We start from the raw sequence: 24,737 nt of genomic DNA on the forward strand, positions 1-24,737 counted from the left end.
TGTTTCAAATCAAATCACTTTTATTGTCACATCACATGTGCAGGTACATTGGTACAGCACATGTGAGTGAAATTCTTGTGTGCGAGCTTCACAAGCAACAGAGTTGTGCAAAATACAATAATGTAAACAAGCAAAATACAAGAATGGCTACATCTGAAACTAATAAATATATGTACAATATATAATAGTATATATATGTTTCTGATAAAATGAAGAGTAGACTGATGTATTAAATATTCCTTTATTGGGTGAGAAAATCAGACCATGTCATAACTGCTTTAAGTCATACAGAATAGATATCAGAGCTTTAAACAGGCTGACGTCTGCTAAATGGGTCAAACTGGGCAGAAAGTATACAAACACATAACATCCTTATAGAATATGATGTAACACTATAGATCAACTTACCTCAGAATATATAAAGCATATAAACAATTACAGCAATATGATGCAACAAACACAGCAGTGCTACTGATCCAAAATACTCAAAGCTTCATAGAACTGAAACAAACATTTATTTTTAGTTCCATTCTGCTGCTGATACAGACTTTAGGTTTCTGAACATTAAACTTGTTGCTGCCTTTCATAGTGCGTAACTTGAAGGCCCTGAGTACTTTCTCCCACACTGGAAACACTGGAATGATAAAATTATTTGAACATTACCTAATAAGACTGATTCAGGACAGACAATTAGTTATTTTAAACTTTTCTAGCAGTCCTTCACAAACAGGGAACAGTCTGTCTATTCTCTCCATCTGTCAGCTGCTGCTGGCTCTTCCTCCTCCTCTTCCTCACATACTGCTGAGATTGTCCTGGTGGATCATCAGGGGTGCAAAGCCTCACAGATGATGTAATGCAGTGGGTCCCTCAGTCTGTTCTCACTCTGGACACTTGCAGGTGTCACACATAGAAATCAAATGTGTGATAAGCTGCAGGATTCAAACACAAGTGTGACTTATAAATACATGTTCATACTTTTATTCCACAATCAGAGAGAAAGAAACAGAGAGAGAGTGCAGGACAGACATACAGGTGACAGTCTCAGGTGTACACACTGCTACAAAACAGCACCAGAGAAGGAGGATTTAGTGTTTGTGTCATTACGAGTGCTAAACAAGAAGAGTTCCCAGATGGTACAGTGGACACATGTGTGACTCCTGTGATTAAAGCATCTTTCTTTCAGCTTAAGGAGTGAACCGTCAGCTGACTGACATGACTGACTTTAATTACGCATAAAATCATCACATTCTCTGTAAGATTAAAGTCAGCTATTGAACGGCGAATATTTTGAAGTGAAGGCTTTAAAACCAAGTTAGTACAAACGTCGCTAATGTCACATAACTTTCCCGACATGTTGCCAACAGTAATGTTTTAATGTTCTTCATTATAAAAACATTTGCGCATAAATAAGTGACATAATATTCAGTACTTACTTCTGGAAGTTTACTCTTCGTCCGCTCCGCTTCCGCCGTTTTTTTTCGGCAAAATTATCCAAACCACCGCCGCGCTATGAAGTCTGGGATATGTTGGGCCATGAAGGCTACACAGACCCATCCTTAAAATTCAGGGAAATTAAGGACGCATTTGAGGGCCGCATTTCGAGCAGCCTTTGAATTGGGACAGTCTTTGTCGTGTCGCTGTGACATAATCGGCCTTAAAATGCGGCCTTTAAGGCTGCAGACCCCAAATCCGGTCATTGGTACTTCCTGGCTTGTGTAGTTACTAGGTAACAAAAGCTCAACACTGCCCCTAGCGTCCTGGAGCACTTCCGTTGTGTTTTGGATTTTGCATGTGTTTTGGAGTTTGCGCGTGTTTTGGGGTTTGCACGTGTTTTGTATTTTGCATGTGTTTTGTATTTTGCACGTGTTTTGTATTTTGCATGTGTTTTGTATTTTGCATGTGTTTTGGGGTTTGCACGTGTTTTGTATTTTGTACGTGTTTTGGATTTTGCACGCGTTTTGTATTTTGTACGTGTTTTGTATTTTGCACGTGTTTTGTATTTTGTACGTGTTTTGTATTTTGCATGTGTTTTGTATTTTGTAAGTGTTTTGGAGTTTGCACGTGTTTTGTATTTTGCACGTGTTTTGTATATTGTACGTGTTTTGTATTTTGTACGTGTTTTGTATTTTGCATGTGTTTTGTATTTTGTACGTGTTTTGGAGTTTGCATGTGTTTTGGATTTTGTACGTGTTTTGGAGTTTGCACGTGTTTTGTATTTTGTACGTGTTTTGTCTTTTGCATGTGTTTTTTTATTTTGTAAGTGTTTTGGAGTTTGCACGTGTTTTGGATTTTGTAAGTGCTTTGGAGTTTGCACCTGTTTTGTATTTTGTACATGTTTTGGATTTTGCATGTTTTTTGTATTTTGTACGTGTTTTGTCTTTTGCATGTGTTTTTTATTTTGTAAGTGTTTTGGAGCTTGCATGTGTTTTGGATTTTGCACGTGTTTTGGATTTTGTAAGTGTTTTGGAGTTTGTACGTGCTTTGTCTCTAGGGGCCACCGTATAACCCAATTTCTCTTGGGATGAATAAAGTATGATCAATCAATCAATCAATCAAAAGTATGTTAACTACATTTGATTTTGAAAGAGGAAGTCTTACTTTGTTTGATAGTTCTTACATCATTTTAATAACTTTTCAAATGGGAACAATGCATTTAATTTACAACAAAGATAAAGTCAACATCACTTTACAAAGTGATGTAAAACACAGAATGAAGTATAAAGTGCAGAAAACTTCAGCCTGTCAAACATAGCAATGGAGCAATATGTAAAAAAAACAAAACCTAATTAAGCATGCACTCAGTACCCTAAGAATAGTTAAACACAGTGATAGTCACATATCATATCACTTCAAACCAGGGGCGGAGCGTGGGGATGGCTTACTGGGCTTAAGCCCGGGGTCTTTTGGAGTGTAATTTTTTCATAGTTAGATGTCTGGCTGACAACTGTATAAAACAAAAAGTACACACAATATTCGAAGCACATAGTGCACACTGTGGGAATTTACGACTGTGCATGAATCCCCCCTGATATTGGTATGATCCGAGCTCAGTCACTAAGCGACTGAGCGAGAGGGCGGGGCAGCTGCTGCCTGTGAGTGCGCTGTTGTAGAGACGGAGCCAGCCATACTAAGGAGAGCTTAAGTTTGACCAGGTACCAAAGCAAATCATTCATACTGTACAAATAATGTAAATATGATGGTGAATCACGAGAGATTGATATCAAACTGATCACTTGACCAATATTACGTTACCTGCTCTTCAAGTGAATCAACAAATGGCGAAATGAAAAGCCGAACAACAACAATGCTGTTTCTTTAGAGAGTCTTAGCTTACATGTGTGTTTATTTCATATTTTCAGTTCTTACCCTCCCCGACTAAATCGGTTTCAGTTATGTACTGAAATATAAGAATGGACATTAGAGGCTTCTTTCAAAGAAAAAACTCAGGTAAATGTTATTTTATATATTATGCTTTGTATGTTGTTCAGTATATTTCTATGCAAAACAAGAGGGATTTCAGTACACAGCAGGATATTCACATTTGGTTTTTTTTGGTTTTTTCCCGATATTTTTATTAAAGTTTTTGCATCGACTTTTACAAAAGACAAATTGAACAATATGCCGTTTTCTTTTTAAAGAACATAAAGCAATATAAGACATACACTCCCACCTCATAATTATAGCAGTACCAGTGGGTGTACAAACAGAAAAAGGAAAAAATCCAATCTAATAATACTAGTAACAAACCCTAGGGTACAAGACAACAGTTCCTGAGTGTACAAGGGAGATGTGGAGAGTATCCAAAACCCCCACCTCCACACAGACACATAAAAACCAAAACACACAAACAAACAAAAAAAAACAAAAAAACCACACATGATAAATGGTCAGCTTAGTTATAGGGATAAATCAATTCTGTTAGAGAAAAGAAATATGTATAAAGTAGTTAAATAAATACCATCATAGAACGCAGGCACAATAGAATCCATATACTTAAACTTAGGCCTCTTACTTGAACATAAGATAAGAAAAAATAAAATATGATAGAGTCTGAGCTGGCTAATTGGGAGCATTGCGAGACCGCAAAGTCTGAACATGATCAAAAAAGGGTTGCCAGGTCTTAAAAAATTTGGCCGTAGACCCGCGCAGGGTGAATTTAATCTTTTCAAGTTTGCTAAAATGCAGAACGTCTCTGATCCAGATTTCCCAGGATGGGGCAGAAGGGGACTTCCAACATAGCAATATTCTGCGTCTTGCCAATAAGGTGAGAAATGCGACCAGATCCGCTTGAGGCGTCGGCAAGGCAACTGAATCAGGAAGAACCCCAAACAAAGCAGTTAAGGGCACAGGTTGGAGGGTTAGCTGGATGATCTTAGATAAAATCAAGAAAATATTAATCCAGTATTGTTTGAGGGATGAACATGACCAAAACATATGCATTAAAGAGGCAGGTGTTTGATGACAACGGTCGCAGTCAGGGCTAAGATTGGGGTATATTTGAGCTAGTCTGGCCTTAGTCCAATGTACACGGTGCAGAATCTTACATTGAATCAGCCCATGTTTGGCACAGAATGAGGAGCCATGGACCCGGTAAAGAATTTTATCCCAAGAGTCATCCTGAATCACACACCCCAGATCCTGCTCCCATGCCAATTTAATAGCCGAGATTGAAGAGTTGCCAAAGGAACATATTCTCCCATACAAACAGGAGATCAGGCCCTGTAATGAGGGCGGAGGCAATAGAAGGTTATCAAAGTCATGATAAGAAGGTCTAGATGGGAACTGAGAGGATTTCTCCTTAACAAAACTCCGGATTTGTAAATAGCGAAAAAAGTGACTTTTTGGAAGGCCAAATTTCAATGAGAGCTGTTCAAAGGAGGCAAATGTATTCTGAATGTACAGATCAGAAAAAGACCTGATACCCAAAGAGGCCCACAAATAAAAAGCACCATCAGCTAACGAAGGCTGAAAAGAGGGATTTTTCAAGATGGGTGATTGAAGGGGAAAAAAGGTCAACTTAAAATAACGACGAAATTGATACCATATTTTCAAGGTAACTTTGACAATAGAGTTATTATAAGAGCCTGTACTCGAAGGCTGCTTTTGGGCATAAATCAGGGCTGGTAAAGAGGCTGAGACACAGGAAGAAGTCTCCAAACTGAGCCAGGCCGGGGCATTATTCGTGTCTTCCCCCTGTAGCCAATACCTGAGAATACGAATATTACATGCCCAATAATAGAACATAAAGTTTGGTAAAGCCACCCCCCCCATCTTTTTCGGTCTTTGAAGATATGTCTTGCGTATTCTGGGTGTTTTTTTGTTCCAGATAAACCCAGACAGAATCTTGTCTAATTTAACAAAAAAGGAAATTGGAATAAATACAGGGACACACTGAAAAAGAAAAGAAAATCTGGGGAGGATATTCATTTTAATTGTATTTATGCGCCCTGCTACAGACAGATGGAGTAGAGACCATCTGTCCAAATCCTGCCTAACTTTCTCCACAAGTGGGTCGAAATTAAGCTTGAAAAGAGCATGAAAATGACTTGTAATTTTAACCCCTAAATATGTGAAGTTGTCTGATACAACTCGAAAAGGTAGTGCTGTGCACTGATATTTCTGTGCAGCAGCATTCAGGGGAAACAGTTCACTCTTGGCAAGATTCAGTTTATAGCCAGAAATAAGGCTAAACTGTTCAAGTATTGAAAGTACCAAAGGGAATGAGGATGCTGGCTCTGAGATATAAAGAAGCAAGTCATCTGCATATAAGGAGACTCTTTGTTCTATACCATTTCTAGAAACCCCGGTGATACCTGGGTTTGATCTTAGCGATATGGCTAAGGGCTCAATTACAATTGCAAATAGCAACGGCGACATAGGACAGCCCTGCCTGGTCCCCCTAAACAGAGGAAAGAAGTCAGAGCATGTGCCATTTGTTTTGACAGCGGCAAGCGGGGAGGTATAAAGAAGTTTCAACCAGGAGATGAATATTTTACCAAAGCCGAATTTATCTAAGACATAAAAGAGGTATCCCCACTCTACCCTGTCAAAAGCCTTCTCAGCATCTAGACTGATCCCAAACTCCGGGCTGTTGGAGTCTGAGGGATTGTAAAGAACATTAAACAAACGTCTAAGGTTAGAGAAGGCGTATCTCCCTTTAATAAAGCCTGTTTGGTCCGGGTTGATTACAGATGGTAAGACTGCTTCTACACGCATCGCTAGAAGTTTAGCAAGGATTTTATAATCCACATTTAACAAAGAAATGGGACGGTATGAGCCACATTGTAGTGGATCCTTATCCTTTTTTAAGATCAGGGATATAGATGCCTGCAGTAGAGAGGGTGGGAGGGATCCAACTTCCAGTGAGTGCTTATACATATTTATCATGAGCGGAGCCAGTTTAGGCATAAATTTACGATAGAACTCAACCGGAAACCCGTCCTGTCCGGGGCACTTAGAACACTGCAGTTTGCTGATAGCTTGCATGATCTCTTCTACAGTTACTGGTCCCTCCAGCTGGAGGCTGTGTGTCTGATCGATTGATGGGAGCTTAAGATGATTGAAAAATGAGTCCAAAGCCTCCGTACTAAATGCACACTCAGACGCATAGAGAGATGAATAAAAGTCTCGAAATTGGTCATTAATTATTCTAGGATCCGTAGAGACACCACTTAATGTCTGAATCCGAGGAATGGAGTGTGCAGCTGCTGCACTACGGAGCTGATGAGAGAGCAGTTTACTGGCCTTATCCCCATATTCATACTGGGAGTACTGACATTTCAGCAACATCTCTTCAGCCCGAGCAGAGGACAGGTGATCAAACTCAGTCTGCAAAGACAGCCTATCATTATAGACCTCTGGTGCCGGGCAAACAGCATACAACTCGTCTAATTGCGATATGCGTATTATGAGCTCGGACAATTTTGCTTTCCTTTGGTTTGCCTCAAAACCAGCATAAGATATAATATGTCCCCTGATAAAAGCCTTAAACGTTTCCCACAAAATAGAGGGTGATATTCCGGGTGTAATATTTGTCTCTATGAATAAGTCTATCTTGGAATTCAGAAATGTGGTAAACTTATCGTCTGACAGCAAGCGTGTATTCAAACGCCATGGAGCTGGCGGAGAACATTGGCCCACTGCCAAATCTAAAGTCAACGGAGCATGATCTGAAATGACAATAGCACTATGAGAGCAAGAGCGAATCTGTGAAGTAAGTCGACTGTCCAGTAGGAAATAATCAATACAAGTGTATGTATGATGAACAGGGGAGAAAAAGGTGTATTCTCTACGTGTAGGGTTGAGGAAACGCCAGGCATCAATAACAGAGAATTCTTTAAGGAACGTATTAATAATTTTGGAAGAGTTGGATTGCCTACCAGGCTTATTTGAGGATCGATCCAGCGGCCCGAGCCAGCAATTAAAATCGCCACCAAGAACCAAATAGTGGGAAGACAAATCAGAAATTTTAGTGAAAAGAATACTAAAAAAATTTGGATCGTCCCAATTGGGAGCATAAACATTGGCAAAAATGAATTTAGTGTTCCAAATACTACCACTCACAATAATAAATCTACCATTCTGGTCCGCTATAACCTTAGAAGAAACAAATGGCACTGATTTGTGTATTAAAATAGCAACACCACGAACTTTGGAATTAAATGTAGAGTGATAGAGTTGACCCACCCACCCCTTGCGAAGTCTAAAATGATCTGAAATTTTTAGGTGTGTTTCTTGTAAGAACACAACCTGGGCGCCCAAAAATTGCAAATGATGAAGGACCTTGCTCCTTTTAATAGGTTGGTTCAAGCCTTTACAATTCCAGCTACAGAACTTAAATGAGTAACCTGCTTGTTGAGTATTAATATTTAATTGCGATACCATGTTAAAACATAGGTTGAGAAAAGCCAAAGCTGACCAATGAAAAACACGCAAAAAACAAAATCAGTGTACAGAGCAGTACAACATAAAAAACAAAAAACACCCAAACTTCCCCCTAAATGCTGAAGCATCTTCCCTAACGATATTCACATTTGTAACCACATATTTACATACACTTTAGGGAGAAAACATAAAACATTTTTACTGTACAACATCAATTTAGAGTAAACTTTTGTTTTAGATAAATATTGAAATATCTTTTGAATTAGTTAAATGTCAGAATAAAGAGAGACAGAGCTGTCTATTTTTATCACTTTGATCAAATTTAGGAGTACATATACACTAAGTTTGTTAATTAATAAGAAACTCCAGACGATTCCATTCTGAGCTGAAGAAGCTTCTGATTGGTTAGTAGAGTCCATGTGAGTAAATTGGTGGCACAGCTGTGGATGCATATAAGGCAAAACACAGAGCCTGTTTCTTTGACATGGGAAAATCAAGAGATGTCAACCAAAACACCAGGAAAAGAATCGTGGAGCTCCATAAGTGTGGCTCAAGTTTGAATACAATTTGGTGCCATTTGCAATTAAGAAATACAGACAGTTTCTCTCCTTACTCTTAAAGTTAACAAATATGTTTTTTATATTTATCAATCTAAAAAAATAAACATTTAGTCTGATTTGATGTTACAATTAAAAAAGTGTTTGTGTTTTGATCTGAAGAGTTTGTAAATATCTAGTTTCAACTGTATATTTGATGATTGTCAGCACAAAGAGGGAGAGAGAGGAACAGAGAGGGAGATGGAGAATGAGGACACAACAGAGATGGAACAAGAGCAGGTGAGACACATGTTAGTCAAATGGTCGTTTACCAAAACTATCACCGTATCATAGGTACTCATGTATCTCGTACCTAGTGTTTCTTTTTAGGTTTACTATTTTTCAAATTCTACATTTATTAAGTTATGCAGGCTTGTTTGCACAACAAGGCTAAATAATTATATAAACCTTTCTCAATCTAAATAGTGGACTTTGGTAGACTTAAAAAAATAGTGTAGTGCAGGTCTATGATGATTTTTAGTGCTACTATCATCTAGTTCTGATTCTGGTTCTGTCTTGGTTAAGTCCTCAGTAGTCCTGATTTTGAACCGTTGTAGTCCTGTTTTAATTCCGGATCAGTTCTGGGTCTGGTTGAATTGGGGTTTAGTCCTCGTGTCTTGATACAGGCCCGACTTTGTTCTGCCTCGCTGCTTAATTAAAAAACTAGTTTAAGGTGTCCTGCACATATGATATATATTTTTCCCTATATGAAGTCATTCTTTTTTGAACAAAACTCAAAACAGAGCCAATTAATCTTTCAGTCCCCCCCCCAAAAAAAATAAAAAATCCCACGTGCATACTACCCTTTAGGGCTAAGCCCTGGGTGTTTCAAATGTCTGGCTCCGCCTCTGCTTCAAACAGAGGTGATACAGTAATGCTGCACTAATGAATTAGACTAACTATTCACTTTAGCTAAAGTTATTAAGTTAGCTAAAGAGTTGGGATGCTGTGTAAGACATATATAAAGCTAAAATACAAAGGTTTGGACACTGTTTTGCACGTTTCCCTACTGTAGGGGTCTCTGCAAGCATACAGGGCTCTGACAGGGTACAAGATGACAACTTTGGAATTCTACTAGAAACAGTCGATCATATTTGTCAAAGCTGAATTCAGGGCAAACTACGCTAAATTAACGTTTTTAGCTACAATAAGCATAACAGTTACTGTACGGCTATCATTTGTTAACATGACGCTTGGTCTTATACATGTAATACATTTATTACCAACCTGAGAGTTTATCCGCTGGTCATTCGACATGACGAATGACTTCTGAAGTCTTAAGTCAGCTCAAGATGCTGTAGATTCCCGTCAGTAACACTTTCGGTCCGCTAGTAGAACATAGTTGTATTAATCTGCGGTTGATTACCGGAACCGTATGTAAGTCCCAAAAAACTGAATTTTGGAACTGAAATTGAATGGTGAGAAGGGAATCTGAAATTATTCGAGAGCTAAATTTTTAAAGGATAAAATACGGTTTCAAAGCAAATGAATTCATTTTAAAAATATAAAATTAAATTTCAATTTAGGCTAATTCATATTCAGTTTTTAAAAGCATTTATTCAAGTTACAATTCAGATTCAATCCGAGCAATGCAATTCAAATTCAAATTTAACTTATTCAAATTCAGTTTCTGATGGCACAGATTTCTGCCCATAGTTTTACAGCCTTAAAACATCTAATAATAATAATAATAATAATGGATACTTTATTGATCCCCATGGGGAAATTACTTGTTTTTCTCTGCATTTGACCCATTCACTCAGTGAAGCAGTGGGCAGCCCACTAAGCAGGCGCCCGGGGAGCAGTGTGTAGGGACGGTACCTTGCTCAGGGGTACCTCAGGGTAGCCGTTAAGTGGATTCGAACCGCCGACCTTCCAATCATGGGGCGACCACTTTACCTACTGAGCTATCCCTGCCCCTATAATCTATAATATCTATAATAATTGTAAAAAAATAAAGTTAGCTACTTCGCGGATTTCACCTATCGCGGGTTATTTTTGGAACGTAACTACTGCGATAAACAAAGGACCACTGTATTGTGTCTTGCTTCTACATTCCTTTTCTCTCCATATCTCTCTTCTCTAATCTCACTATAGATCACAATGTCGTCTGCAAACATTGGGGACTACTCCTAGACCTTATCTGTCAATCTCACAGTTGGCAATCAAAAAGGGGCATGCAGGGGCATGCAGCCTCCATCTCCCTCCATCATCACTGTTACAAAAGCTTTTTAGTCTAAAAAGTAAACTTTTTCGCTTAAAACAAAATAAAACAGGAAATGACTAATCAGTAATAAGACAGACAGAGTCACAGAGACTTTAGGAAAGTGCAAAAGCTGAGAAATAAGGAATCACGAAAAATAGAAAAAAATAAATAGAAATTTTATGGACCAAAACACTAACTAAACCTCAAAACCATAACACCCACACCCCTTTGTGACTAGTCATTAAAGGCTCTCCTTTTCCGAGAATGATGTGTTACTGGGAAAAGCATTAAGTATTAAGAAGTCTTTTGATTTAGACAAACCAAAAGTCATTAACTTGTGTTTTTAGAAAGTGCTTAACAGATCAATAACTGTGGAATGTAAAAACTCAAATTTATCTGAAAACATAAGATATTGTCATACAAGCTTTTCACATTATATTCCTAATAAAGCTGAAGTTAAAAGTTGGAATGAGCTAATCAAACTAAGTAAACAAAGGAACACATTCCTTTCCCACTACTAAATAAACTTAAGCATGTAATTGGCTCTCACTATAAAAATGAAATAACGAGTAGGAACAAGTGAAGACAGTGAGAGGATGATACCAGGAGGGTGAGGTAATGTGAGCAGACACTGGTCAGCAGCCCACGGTCCCACCAGAGTCATTACCACTGACAGTAAAACTGAACAAAGTGAATGTGATTGGACAGGCACGATGTTCTGTCCCATGGCAGCTACAGACAGCAACAGACACATTTCTCAAGTGAACTGTCTGACTTGTATATTGTATAAGTGACAATTACATGTGCTGGATGAATGAATCAGTTATTTCTACTGCCAGATGCTCTTTAAATACATGTTTCATGATGTCTGTCTGGACTCTTGTTCCTTTACACCTAACAAGTGTGTGTGTGTTGCTCTGAACTGCCCGCCAACATGCATCCCACAGTCTGTACATGGTCACAATGTGGGGTGCTAATAAAGTTTTACGAGCTGCTTTAATCTGGCCATCTCGCCAATCACAATACCCTGAAGTAACCACATCCATCCTTGAGGGCTTATTAGAGGGCTCCCCATCACACATAATTGACTGTTCAAAATGAACCATATGAAGAAGACAGAACACATACACACATATATTCAGTGCAAAGGCCAGCAGGTGACTGTGAGCAGTGTGGGCGTGTTAATGGTGTGTTTGGTCTGGTGGAGTGACTCATTGACATTGTGTCCAACTCAGTATTGTCAAACAGAGCCTTTCTTCTACTTGAAAATAATCCCATATGTCGTTTGAATAAGCAGCTTCTTATGACCATAACGCTGTACATATAAAGAGATGGCTTCAAAAAAAGAACTGATACATCAATTGCCTACATGTAAGGGCTGTGTACAGAACTGACCTTCAATATATAATTGTATTTTATGCCTGATTAGTCCCATCCATAAGCAGGGACTTGGTCCCTGGTTAGACATGTTTTTTGGATAGATATGGGCAAACGAAAACGTCAGTGTGGCTTTTGTTGTGTTGGTTGTTAATTTATTGTCAATATTTTAGAGTAGATGTTTGCTAGTACAACAAGTATAGTTTTTGTCTGTCATAAATTCTGAATTAACTGCTAAGCACTGTGGAAATGACAAAAATCATATAATTATTTATTATAATTATTATTACCACAGTTAATTTTAAATCAAGCAATCAATTTGGAGTTTAACTAAGATATTGTGTTAACCTTTTAGTATTTACAGCCCTTTTTATACATAGTGCCATATTTTGTGAGGTTCAGAAATAATTGGACAATTGACTGATAAGCAGTTTCATAACCAGGTGAGGCTTGTTTTTCCTTATTACACTAAAGTGATAAGAGGTGTGGAGTTTATTCTAAGTGCTGAAGTTACACTTGGTCTCTGTTCGCTGCAACTCTGAATAAGAAGTTTAGAGAAATATATGTGCAAGTCAAGGAAATTAGAAATAAATCCACAGAAAGATCCAAACAGAAAAACAGTTTGTCACAAAAAAAAATCCTTTAATGGAAAACAACTTCACAAAATTTAACCAAGTCAAGAATACTTTCAAGGAAGGAGGCATATCATTTTCAAAATCTACAATCAAGAGATAAACTGAAATACAGACGGAAACCACTGATTACACAAAGGCCAGATTAGACATTGCCAGAAAATATCTGATTTGCATTTTTTTTTAAAAGAAAAAAAATCTTTTCAGATGAAATAAAGATGAACTTGTACTTGGGAAGAGAAAAGCATGGAGCACATGATCTGAAGCATACCATATAATCTGTCAAAAAATGATATAGCTGCTACCGCTATAAGCAGTGACATAATCAGTTAACACCAGTAGCCTGGTTCCTTTGGCATCCCCATCCCATAATTTTGCCTCCACCTCCACCAAAAAAATCTACTTGACTTTTATCAATTTTGTTTTACTGTAGAGCATAAATAAATAAAACTAATATGATGCAGTGCATATACATCAAACTTTAGTAAATGCCTCACCGGATGGACCCCTCTCAGTCATTTCTTCTTTTTGCCTCTGTTCATCTCCTCGTTAAAGTTACCCATATGTAGACACTTTTTATGACACGTATACCAAGTTGAACTATTTAAAATCCACCATAAAAGATTATAAAGCCACATGACATCAGTTTTGGATCAAGTACCTAAGTTGGTTGTTTGGAAAAATGTGGCCAAAAGGTCAACAGGTAGGAGTGGTATCACACAGAAGCAAATGTCTGTACAAATACTTGTAGTAAACATAGCTTCTGATTTAGTGCTCCTTTTTACTTTCAAAGTGCTTTACGGCACATTTGATCTCAAATACGTAAATATTATTTATGTTACTGGAGTAATTAATCTAATTACTTTTTACTTTAAGTCTTGAAAGACGTCACTCTGTGTAGGAGTTGATTTACTGACAGTGTAGGAAGTTTAAATGCATGTTGGCAGTTTTTAATTAGTCTGTGGGTGTACTGCCAGTGTGTGTTTGTGTGTGCTGCTAATTAAAAGTGTCCTGTTCGTGTGTGCTTTTGTCTCATATATAAGACCAACAGACAGCAGATGACAGACAGAGTAGAAGAGGCGAGGTGACACACTGAGGAGGTAACTAACTACTGATTATCTCACTTAGATCTGATCTGATATTGCTCACGGATAAAGGTGAAGATGGTGATGATGATTATATCACTGGGGCTTCTCTTTGTTGGACTTGGTATGACATCAGCTGCTGCTGGCCCAGGTATACATCAACATTTACATTTAATCTGTTTTTCTACAATATCGTGCTGTGATGTCTAAAAGATGTCTAAAATTTTTATTTATTGTCGGAGAATGCACTTACTAAAACAGTTAACATCCTCAGATCTCTAGTTATGTACCTAGCATGCCATGTTTATCTGTCTACAGTTTTCTAGCTATGTACCTAAAATACCAAATCACTCCACTGGCAATTCCTTGGATGCATCCTTTTTGATCGTCTAATATCCAGTAATGCATTTGTCCTGTTTTGCGCTGTATCATTTTGCATTTTACAAAGAGAAATCTTAAATAATGTCTCTACTATGCATAATATAAAAATGCTAATAAAGAATACTGAACCCAATAACTATAAAATAGATAGAAATTAAATTATGACTCAAGTCACATTTCTTCTGTCTTCAGGCAGCTGTGTGGGTCGATGCGGTGAGGTTTTCAACAGAGGCTGGCAGTGTAAGTGTGACTTCAGCTGCCTGCAACATAATGAGTGCTGCCAGGACTTTGAGGCTACATGCACCATCGGTGAGACAGATACAATAACAGCCTAAAAAAACAAAGCTTAAAAACATACAAGTCTACACATTTTACACCTCTTCTTTTTGTAGACGAGTATTAAGATACAACACAGATGAATAAAAACAGAAAAACTACTCGATGTGGAAGCAGTGAATCTATTATTGCTGTTTTCTCCAAAAGTTGAATCTGGACGTAGTGTTTTGTAGGAGAAACGTTTCGTCACTCATCCAAGTGACTTCTTCAGTCTCAGCTGACTCCAGGTTTCCCCAAATCTTATAAACAGTAAATTTGCATAGTGACTGAAACCAGCCCACTGAAGGAACAATGGACTGGGAGGTCAGTTACTTAATCATAATTGTGCAAATTCTCATGACCACTGACCAAAACCCACTGACCAAAACCCACTGATCAAAGACCACTGATCAATGGCCATGAGCACCATTCACAGAGAGTTGGGGAATGGCTGCAATCACAGCATTGTAAGATGGCGAAAGATGTACCCTTATTGTTGTTGTGTTAGATTACTTACTTATCTTTAAGTTATCTGTTTCTGTAAGCTGTTTTGATTTTCTTTTTTTTTCTTTTTTTGTGTTTGCTTTTCAGTGTTTAAAAGTTTTTTTCTCCATTTTAAAATATGATCATGTTTCTTCCTGAAGCCCACAAACGCTTCAAGCTTGTTTTGGGCTCTGTGGATCTTTTGTTTTTCCTGTTATGTTTCTTCTGTTTGCTGTATTAATTACTACAGAACACAACTATTTGTTTGGGTTTGTTTTATTTTGCGATATGTCCTCCTCTTTCTGTTTGTTTAGTAGCTATTTTCATGGAAACATAATGTTTCTAATTGTTTTGTTCTAGAGCTTTCTTCTGTTACACTTTACATTTTGGTTTGTTATTTGTGTTAAATTTTATAGCTGTTTAGAGGTTTCTTTCCAAAGAACTGTTCTTTTCACCTAGTTGCTTCAACTTTGATGATTTCTTTTGTCCCTCTATATATACTTATCAATATTTTTAAGCTAATTGTTTCTTTGATATGGTGTTTAGTTGGACAACAAGTCCAACACTGGCACCAGCCAAATACAAAATATAGTTATCTGTTATACTGGCAGTTTATTTATTCATTTTTAAACCAAAAGAATAATATAATGAAAAGCTATGCTGCATTTTGCTGTAACGTAACGGGCACTAAGCATCTGTCCTGCTGCTATGTTTGACCTAAATGCACAAACAGTGATGGATTTTTTGTGTGCAGTGTTCTATTATATATTACTCCCTTATTATCGAAGTGAAACGTTCTTAAAAGAATGAGTGACAGAAAATAGGATATTTTATGTGACTTCAAACGGTTGAAAAGTTTACTGGTTGGAAGACAAGTGCACGATTGTCTGAAAGTAAAACACGAGATGCTAATTTTTCAGTGGTGTGTCTTTTTCTTATCTTATTAAATCCCATGGCAGATAGAATATCACGGCTTTAAATTTCAAGCCAGTCGAAGCAATGTGCTGTCCTGTGATGACATGCTCCTCTCTGTCTGTGTTTTCAGCACAGTCATGTCAGGGTCGCTGTGGTGAGGTCTTCCGACGTGGTAAGCTGTGCGAATGTGATCCACTGTGTGTCCTCCACAACACCTGTTGCCATGACTACAAATTGAACTGCAGTAAGTATCCACAGTCACGGCTGCAACTGCATAGACTGTCCCATTTCCCAACTCATCTGAACTTGTAGGCCTTTAAGGACAAATGTTATTTCACATGCGATTTGAGCAGATGCTGCATCCTAGATGCATGAAAGAGCGTTTCCGCAGGTCCTTCCTCCCTGCAGCTGTCAGACTGCACAATCAAAACCGCTCCCAACAATCATAGATGTTCACATCTGCGCTGTAACTGCAATAATTTAATCAACCGATTCGCACTACAACCTGTGTTTGCCTCTTATCTGTAGTTAATTTTATTTAATTTAATAACGGTACAGTACTCTGTTTATAGTAACCATTGTCCTTAATGTAAATATGTAAGAAAGAAAAATTGTGTATGTTTCTGTTCTGTGTACTGTTTGTTTGTAATGTGTCTTTCTGGCTGCTGTTAAAACCAAATTTCCCCTTGTGGGACAAAGAAAGGATTATTCTATTCTATTCTAATTTCTAGTTTTTCATTTTTCTCTGTGTTGACAGATGCCACAGTGCCACTCTCACCAGAGTCATATCGCGGCAGGTTCCAGTCTCTAAGGGCCACAGCTTCAGGTATGCCTGTAGTCAGTTACTACAGACATCAATACAAGAATGTTCCTAATGCTTTCATTACAGTTCCTGGTATCTTATTTTAAGCCTTTCTGCTCTGTTTTATCAACCTCAGGAAAGCGGAAATCCCAGAGGAACAGGAAATCCTCCAATAGTGAGAGTGAGGAATATTTCACAGGTGAATGCAGTTCAAATTAGAGATGGACCGATCCGATATTACGTATCGGTATCGGTCCGATACTGACCTAAATTACTGGATCGGATATCGGAGAAAAATAAAAAATGTAATCCGATCCATTAAATATCACGAAAGCAGCTCACAAAACTTGCAACACGCCGTAACTCACCTCAGAACATTAGCACGTCGGAGCAGTATGCATCACGTGATAGAGCGGCTGTGGCATGCGGGACCTGTCGGTGGTCTGGATAGCATTTGGAGCTTCGCTAGCAACCTGGCATTTCATCTCCGACAAAGTTATCCCGAGAGAAGTAAAGCAAGTGTGTAAGTCCATCTCTGAATGTTTGTAAAGCATTCCTGCGTTAAGCTTAACAAGCGACTGCCTCTCCTGCTGCTACTTCAATCATGAAACTGCTTAACGATCAGCTGATCGGCTTTTCTGTCGCGAGTCCGTGTCTCTAGTTTGCTTTTGGCCCACTTTGCACCAGAAAGAGGAAACCAGCGGCTGAACAACAGCAGCACGTTTAAGCTTGATCAGCTGTTGTTAGAATTTATTTAATATTACTTTCTACTCGAGGATCTTTTTCTACGTAGCTGACGCTGGTAACTGTGCAGGGGCGGATCTAGCAAAGTTTAGCCAGGGGGGCCGATAGGGCATTAACAGGGAAAAGGGGGCACAAAGACATACTTTTCTTTCTTATTCTCATTTAAAATGTCTAGCTTTTAATAAATAATTATCTGACACCCAAAGTTTTAATTTGATGTAAAATGAATAGAAGTCAATTACTGTATATAGTAACTATTAAATCTAATATATATACCCTAGTAAGCTATAGTACTTTTTCCTTTGGGAAGGTACCATCTGTGCAGTCTGCAATTTTGTTGAAGAAAGATGTTGAATCTATTTAATATTTCTTGAAAAATAATTGATTTCTGTGCATTTTTTTTCACACTGCATCAAATTAAGGTTGATTACGTCGATTAAGCATCATGAGGTGGAGCGTGAGGGGTGGTTCCCTATTTTTTATTTATTTATTTTTGTTGTTGCTGGGAGTTGGAACCCTATTAGTTAGGTTGCTTAATATTTATGCTAAGTACTCTTTAAAATACCAGAATAGGGAGGATGGTGTAGGTTTAAGTTTATTAGATTGATCAGTATTGCTGAACTATGAAATATTTTTTTTTTGCATACAGGTATAACAGAATAGCTTTAGTGTAGTTGTTGTTTTAAACTTGAGTATGAACTTATACAAAATGCAGCAAGATATTTAAAAAACAGTTTTGTTGATTAAAAAACACTATATCGGATTCATATCGGTATCGGCAGATATCCAAATTTATGATATCGGTATCGGTATCGGACATAAAAAAGTGGTATCGTGCCATCTCTAGTTCAAATATTACTGAATATTTGCCAGTACTGAATCTGGGAACAGCCCTTACTCTGTCCAAAACTGACAAAGCACAAGCAATGCTAAATCCTTCCATCATTAGCTTCCTTTAAAAGAGTAACAAAAATGAATAATAATGCTGCATTACCGTTGTTGTATGTAGGAAGAGGCCGCTGCCCAGAGCACCTTGGGGCTCAGTGTCAGGGTTCTTCAGGCCTCCTCAACTCACTGACTGTTGGCTTATCTGACTCCACCCCTTCTGCTGTATCAGCCAATCAGCTACAACATGGTTTGGACTACTTTCTTTCTTTCGTAACTTAGTTTTCTTAAATGAGCAAAATGCAGGTTTGATTAATGGTCATTAAAGGTAATGTCTCTCATTCCTCCTGTAGGTATGAGTAGCATGCCTGTTGGCCTGCTGCCTTCCTCTCACAGCAGAGCTCCATACTCACCAGCATCAGGCTCATCTCTGCCCATCAATAATGCTCCGTCTCTGGGCATTGGTGCTCCAGTGAGCCCCCTGGCTCATGGAGCTGTTGGCAGTAAACTGGATGCCCAGCTTGTGTTATCCCCTGGGGGAGCTGCTTCATCTATGCTTAGTCAAGGTTTATTTAACAGAAATTATTTCATAATTGTAGATGAACCAAGATTTTTGCAACTTGTTTTAGGTTCATTAAAACAAGTTGTTCAAAAACAATTCCCAACATACTACAGTACACAGCAATGCCGTTCTTTGTGCTCATAGGCCTTGGTGTTCCAGCAGGTTCCAGACCCAGCACTCTTCAAGATGTATTACAGGGCTTGGGGCATGGAGGATCTGAAGGACCAGGAACAGGTAAGCAGCTGAAGGTGCCCTGTGGTTGTGGGTGTGTTTAATAAGCTTCTTCTAAATTACATAAAAATGTATGTGTGCGTGCAGGGGTCTTTGCTGATGTTGACCTATGCAGCCATTCTCCCATCAATGGACTGACAGCGCTCATTAACGGGACCATTCTGGTATTTAAAGGTGAGTGCTGTGACTGTCAAATTATGGCTAGGCGTGAGGGGGCTAGGGTTAATATGCTCTGTAGCTGTGCTGGGCAAACTATATCCTCTGCCAATATATGCTGTGAAGTTTAGTGACTGCAGGTTGTTGCAAGCATGCAACAGTTTTTTCATTTGGATTAATGTTAGCATATTAGCTATAGACTGTCCATGTATATATCATACATTATGATGTTATCAATTCATTTATAGGTTCTGCATTTTGAAGCATCAACATTAGCATTTTTAGCCATGTTGCTCTTTGGAGCAAGAAATGACCGTTCTTAGAAGAGAAGGCAGAGTGTTTGCAAGTTGGTTAGCAGGCTAAATCAAATAACTGTGTGTGTGTGTACAGTTATACATCTGTGTTTGTGTGAGTTAATTAGTGCCAAGTAACAGACTGATAACATATCTATACTATTTTCTGAGAAATTCAATTTAACTTTCTCCAAAAGGCACAAACACAGCAAACAGCAGCCTAGTAGACAGGTAGTGACTACAGCTGACTATGTTGACACAGCTATCAATCAAAGCAGCCACACCTCCAACTTTAACTCTTAGCAAAATCCAGATTCTTAAACAAACAAATAAAAAGATGTACTAGGTTGTACACCTGGGCCCTATTTCAGGAAGCCGGTTTAGTGCAAACTCTGAGTAAGTAAACCCTGAGTTAACGAAAACTCTGGGTTTTCGGTTTCACAAAGCGAGTTTAGATTAATTCTGAGTGAGTTACTATGACGACACACTCCGTGAAGCTAACCTGCCCCCTAGCAGGTTTACTTCAACTAACCCTGACTGTCTCCGCCTCTTTGTCAGAAACCTGAATGTAGGAAGTGTCAGACATGGCGTGCCCCTTCCTTGAAGAGCCAGTAGATGTTGAAGCCCAAATTCTCTCCGCCGGGAGAGAGTGATTAGAGCGCGTTTGGACATTTTATCATTTCCTGATGATTTCCTGTGTGAACGTTACCGTTTTTCAGCACAATCTATAATTTATTTGAATAACATCCTCAGGCCTAATATTGCTCATGTGACACATCGCGGACATTCTCTCAGTTCTGTACATATTATTTGTATTGCACTTCGGTTTTTTGCAAACGGGAGCTTTCTGTATAATATTGGTGACGCTGAGCACGTTTCCAAGGCTACCGTCTGTCGGGCAGTCAGGAATGTTACAGTTGCACTGAAACATCTCCTGTACTCGTTTGTGGTGTTCCCCGGTCATAGACCCACAAGATTTATCAAAGAGGGATGCCACAAAATTGCAGGTATCAGGATGAACAAAACTTAATTCATGATGTGGTGATATTTGAACTACTACTTAAATGTTACATTTATTTTCACGGTTCCCAGGCGTGATTGGCTGTACAGATGGCACTCACATTCCAATCATTGCTCCTTCAGTAAATGAAGGAGACTATGTGAACAGGAAGTCTTTCCACAGCATTAATGTACAGGTACATAGTTCCCTGTAGCATTTCAAACTAACAAATTATTTCATTATAGTAATGGATGCTAATTTGTGTTCTCTGCACTGTGAAGATCATATGTGATGCTGCCAACATTATCACAAATGTGGAAGCCAAGTGGCCAGGCTCTGTGAGTGGTGGTGGTGGAGGACCTCCACCTGTTTTTCAGGCCTCCGCTTTTTTTTCTGTTGGCTATAACGGGTCACATTTGAGCATACAGAGTAAGCAAATATGTACTTGTAATGTGCTCAGATAATTTCAATAAGTGCTTACAGAAAGAAAATTAATGTAGCCTCTAACTACAATTGATTGACATCGGACAAACAGACCAAGCACCATGGCTCATAATACAATTACACCTTACCTGTTTAGACTATATTTTTATATTTCATTTTTACTTGCTGCCAGGAACGTTTGGAGCCTGTTGGGTTGCACCTGCGCTCACATCACAAAATAAAATGTATAAAATAAAAAATAAAATAAAATATAATAAAATAACGTGTTAAATGGGTGGAAATCCCTAGGTCAACGTTTAAATTAACACTCATGCATTGACTCTGTCGGCTATGTTTTGCCATGCATGCTCCCTTTCTTTTGCAGCTGAGGCTGTGTTACTTTTTTTCCGCGGAATTTGCATGTTATCGGCATATGCTGCCATCGGAATTTCGGCCTCAAGCGCTGTGAAATACATTGACCGTGCCTTCTTTCCCTCCGTCTCCATGGTGACTCGCTTAATCTGTGCTCCACTAATCAGGGCTTTATGTATCCTCGTGCGCGCGCTTAACTTGGGGTTAAAGCAACTCCGCGTTGACTGAACTAATTGTTATCAGCCTTTCTGAAACCGAATATTCCGAGTTGGACAGTTCGGGGTTACTCAACCCTGAGTATCGTTTTTAACTCTGAGTTTTCTAAACCGGCTTCCTGAAATAGGGCCCTGCTTTGTAATGCTTTAAAGTTTGGTGTTTTAATACAAAGTGATTGAGCAGAGTGATTTACTTTGAGAGTTGGTCTCAAGTGGCCAGAATTTTATTTATTTTGATAATTACAGGTTGGCACTTGGACAGTGATATTATGTAATGTGATTTACAGGTTATGTGATATGCCTGATATGTGTATGTATGTTTGTGTGTGTTGCAGGCGAGTTATTCTGGTCCGTTGATCCCATCAGCCGCTCTGTGGGTCAGCCACAAAGTATCACAGACACTTTGGGCATCTCATCTCCCATCGACACCATCTTCACACGTGCCAACTGCCAAGGAAACACCTACATTATCAAGGTATAGATATCACTAGAATCCGTCACAGTATCACAACTAAAGCTGCCCTTGTATGTCACCTTTTCTTTTTCTTTTTGTGTCTGCTAAATGTCTAAAGTGCGTGTTGTGATACCACAGCGTCAGCAACAGCACTGAGAACACAGCATAGTCATCAAACAACAAAGCATTGATCATTGTGTGCACAACATGAAATGAGGAGGCCGAGTGCAAGTGGGTTGCAAAGCAGCTTGTATAGGCACACTAACTTTGAGCAGACTAAAACTGCTTAATCAAAGCACTCCATACGAGATTAGATGTGTAGAATATCAGCTGAGCCAGACCACCTTTGTGGATAATCTATAAGCATCATCCTGGACGCTTTCATTAAAGTTTTGAGGTTTAAAAGTCAGAATCTGACGTTTTAAACTAAATACAACAGTTGCTTACCACATTGAAAGGGGATATAGTTTTCAGTACTGGATTACTGTACCATGACCTTTTACAGCAACTAGCTATATGAATACAACAAGGGGGAATCATAGTGGAAGAGCAGTCCTAGAAGCACCCTCTGTGCTGATGGATGTTGGATGTATTAATCACTCTTTGTCTCCAGGGGGACCAGTACTGGCGTTTAGATGGGAACATGGTGATGGAGCCGGGTTACCCCAAACCTCTGGTCTCAGAATTCCCTGGTTTGACAGGACACATCAGTGCTGCACTGGCAGTGCCGGCCACCAGGAGCAAACCAGAAACTGTGTACTTCTTTAAGAATGGTGAGGAACAAAGACAGACCCAAAATAACTCCACTGTCATGGTGCCAATGCTAGTGCCCAATTTAACAGTTTTCACACACTATAAGTGCCACCCCCCACATACCACAAAATTGATGGTCCCCAGAGATGAAGCCAGTGACATCATTGGTTATGGCAGGGGCTACAGTAACAGTGTCATTATTTTATTTTATTTATTTATGGCAGATTCAACCTTGCACTTAGATTAAATATAAACACAATTAAAAAGTATATAAAAGCCTATATAAAACTGAACAAAACATACAGGTAGAATGAATCAATAGTAATGATATCTCTGTATTTGTCCACTAGGAGAAATTTTGCAGAGCTTCACATTCCCACCAGACAGCATTCCTTCCTGCAGCAAGAAACCAAGAAATTCCATGAATACTGGTTTGTAGCTCAACAAATTATTTAAATTCTGTTCCTTTTAGCTTTAAAGAGCTGGTAACCATATTGGACTAAGTGGTCCTGTGCTTTTTAATACCATGCTATTTTTTATTTCTGACATTCAGGAGTTCTTCTGGGTGGAGAGATCAACATCAAAGTGTCTCTGAAGGGATTTCCCACCCCCATCACCTCGGCTCTGTCCATGACCAGCCCTCAGGGGAGCGGCAGATACCATCACTACGTCTTCTCTGGACGTAAGAACAATCAGAGCATTTTGTTTATACACATTAAGTTTTAATAGCGGTAGAGATTACACATCGTCTCATCTTTGTTGGTTCAGTCCATAGCCTGTATATAAAAGGTGTACCTGGCCACCACGAAATCATCCAGTGAATAAGATGTAGTGCTAACAACATGCCAAAAGTTTGGGGGACCATTATTTCTCCTTGTGTGAATCTTTTCTAAAACACGGTTTGTCCTTCCCCTCCTTAAAAGCAGGACATTACAACTGTGTCCACTGTGAATGACCACTATTGATCAGAGGTGGCCTACTACACCAGCTATCAACTACCTGCAGTCTTAAGATCCCTACCCAGACATTTTAAGCCTTACTTACACGCCACCACATGGAACCTTAATGATGGCAGGATAAGGTCTCAAAAAGAACCTTGGCATCTTAATGGACTTTCAATGAATTCATTTATAGTTTTGTAGCCACAGTTTTATCTTTAGGCAAAAAGACCCGGTCGTTGTTAAAACAAAAATGTAACTAGAGCAACAGCCTTGGAGGAACATCACCATGACACTGTGATAAGCAGTATAAGTTCATATGTTAATTTTGTATTCATTGTCTCCTCTACTGCCCTAATGTAGGCAGATATAGCCATAAATACTGCATCAGCAAAGTAACTAAACTCACACCTGTTCTGTCATCTCTGCAGCTCTCTTCTTCAGCATCCAGATTTCGGGTGACCTGCCAGTGCTGACCAAGCCTGATCCATCTGCATCCTTTGCACCTTTGCCCATCCTCAGCCAAACTACTGTGGCAACCAGTTCTGCAAACATGGCTGGCCAGAACACGGTCCTTCCCCAGCCAGCCAACTCTATCAGAGTTTGGCTGCGCTGTCCTTAGGAAAGTCCTGCAGGAGACCTGTTGTGTTTTCTTTGTTAACGCGCAAAAAAAAGGCTCATAATAAATAAGTCTGCTGCTGATTTTCCTCATACATTAATATGACATTTATAATATCTGGAAGGGTCAAATAAATACCATCACAAAAGTCTACACATGTTAACCATATGAGCACAACACCACATATTCTATGGTGGGTTTAAGTTATTCTACCCATCATGAACTGCAACATAACCTTTAAGGATTATCTAAAGCCAGCCCACAGTTTGAGGAAAAAGAAGTTAATTCACAGCTATTTTCATTAAAAGTGGATTCCAGTGATTGTCGACACTGATACAAAACAAAAGCAAAACACGTGGAGCAATTTTATTATTTGATCAATTCAAAAGAAATATTTCTGGCATTGTTTAGATAAT

The 24,737-nt window shown here is 38.8% G+C and overlaps 1 protein-coding gene and 1 long non-coding RNA gene across 2 annotated transcripts; one reads left to right on the plus strand and one right to left on the minus strand.

Annotated features, from left to right (window-relative positions):
• LOC146688329 (uncharacterized) lies at positions 1 to 1,813 on the minus strand. Its single transcript, XR_014916524.1, has 2 exons — positions 1,434 to 1,813; positions 1 to 929 (listed from the first exon to the last, which is right to left on the minus strand). It is a non-coding gene; the product is annotated as an uncharacterized LOC146688329 (long non-coding RNA).
• A 1,275-nt stretch (positions 1,814 to 3,088) lies between these two features.
• On the plus strand, positions 3,089 to 24,733 carry prg4a (proteoglycan 4a). Its single transcript, XM_085438945.1, has 17 exons — positions 3,089 to 3,152; positions 3,360 to 3,447; positions 8,649 to 8,720; positions 13,824 to 13,931; positions 14,354 to 14,470; positions 16,005 to 16,118; positions 16,632 to 16,700; positions 16,813 to 16,875; positions 18,430 to 18,555; positions 18,659 to 18,871; positions 19,012 to 19,101; positions 19,186 to 19,272; positions 21,893 to 22,032; positions 22,625 to 22,784; positions 23,115 to 23,195; positions 23,318 to 23,446; positions 24,134 to 24,733. Exons 4-17 carry the CDS (start codon positions 13,859 to 13,861, stop codon positions 24,322 to 24,324), a joined length of 1,653 nt encoding a protein of 550 aa, XP_085295071.1. The 5' UTR covers positions 3,089 to 3,152; positions 3,360 to 3,447; positions 8,649 to 8,720; positions 13,824 to 13,858; the 3' UTR covers positions 24,325 to 24,733.
• The last annotated feature ends 4 nt before the right edge of the window (positions 24,734 to 24,737 follow it).

The sequence above is a fragment of the Copadichromis virginalis genome, linkage group LG18 (genome assembly GCF_057382275.1).
Source record: "Copadichromis virginalis isolate Kocher_CV1m ecotype Utaka linkage group LG18, C_Virginalis_male_GT1.1, whole genome shotgun sequence".
In the NCBI taxonomy this organism is placed as follows: domain Eukaryota; kingdom Metazoa; phylum Chordata; class Actinopteri; order Cichliformes; family Cichlidae; genus Copadichromis; species Copadichromis virginalis.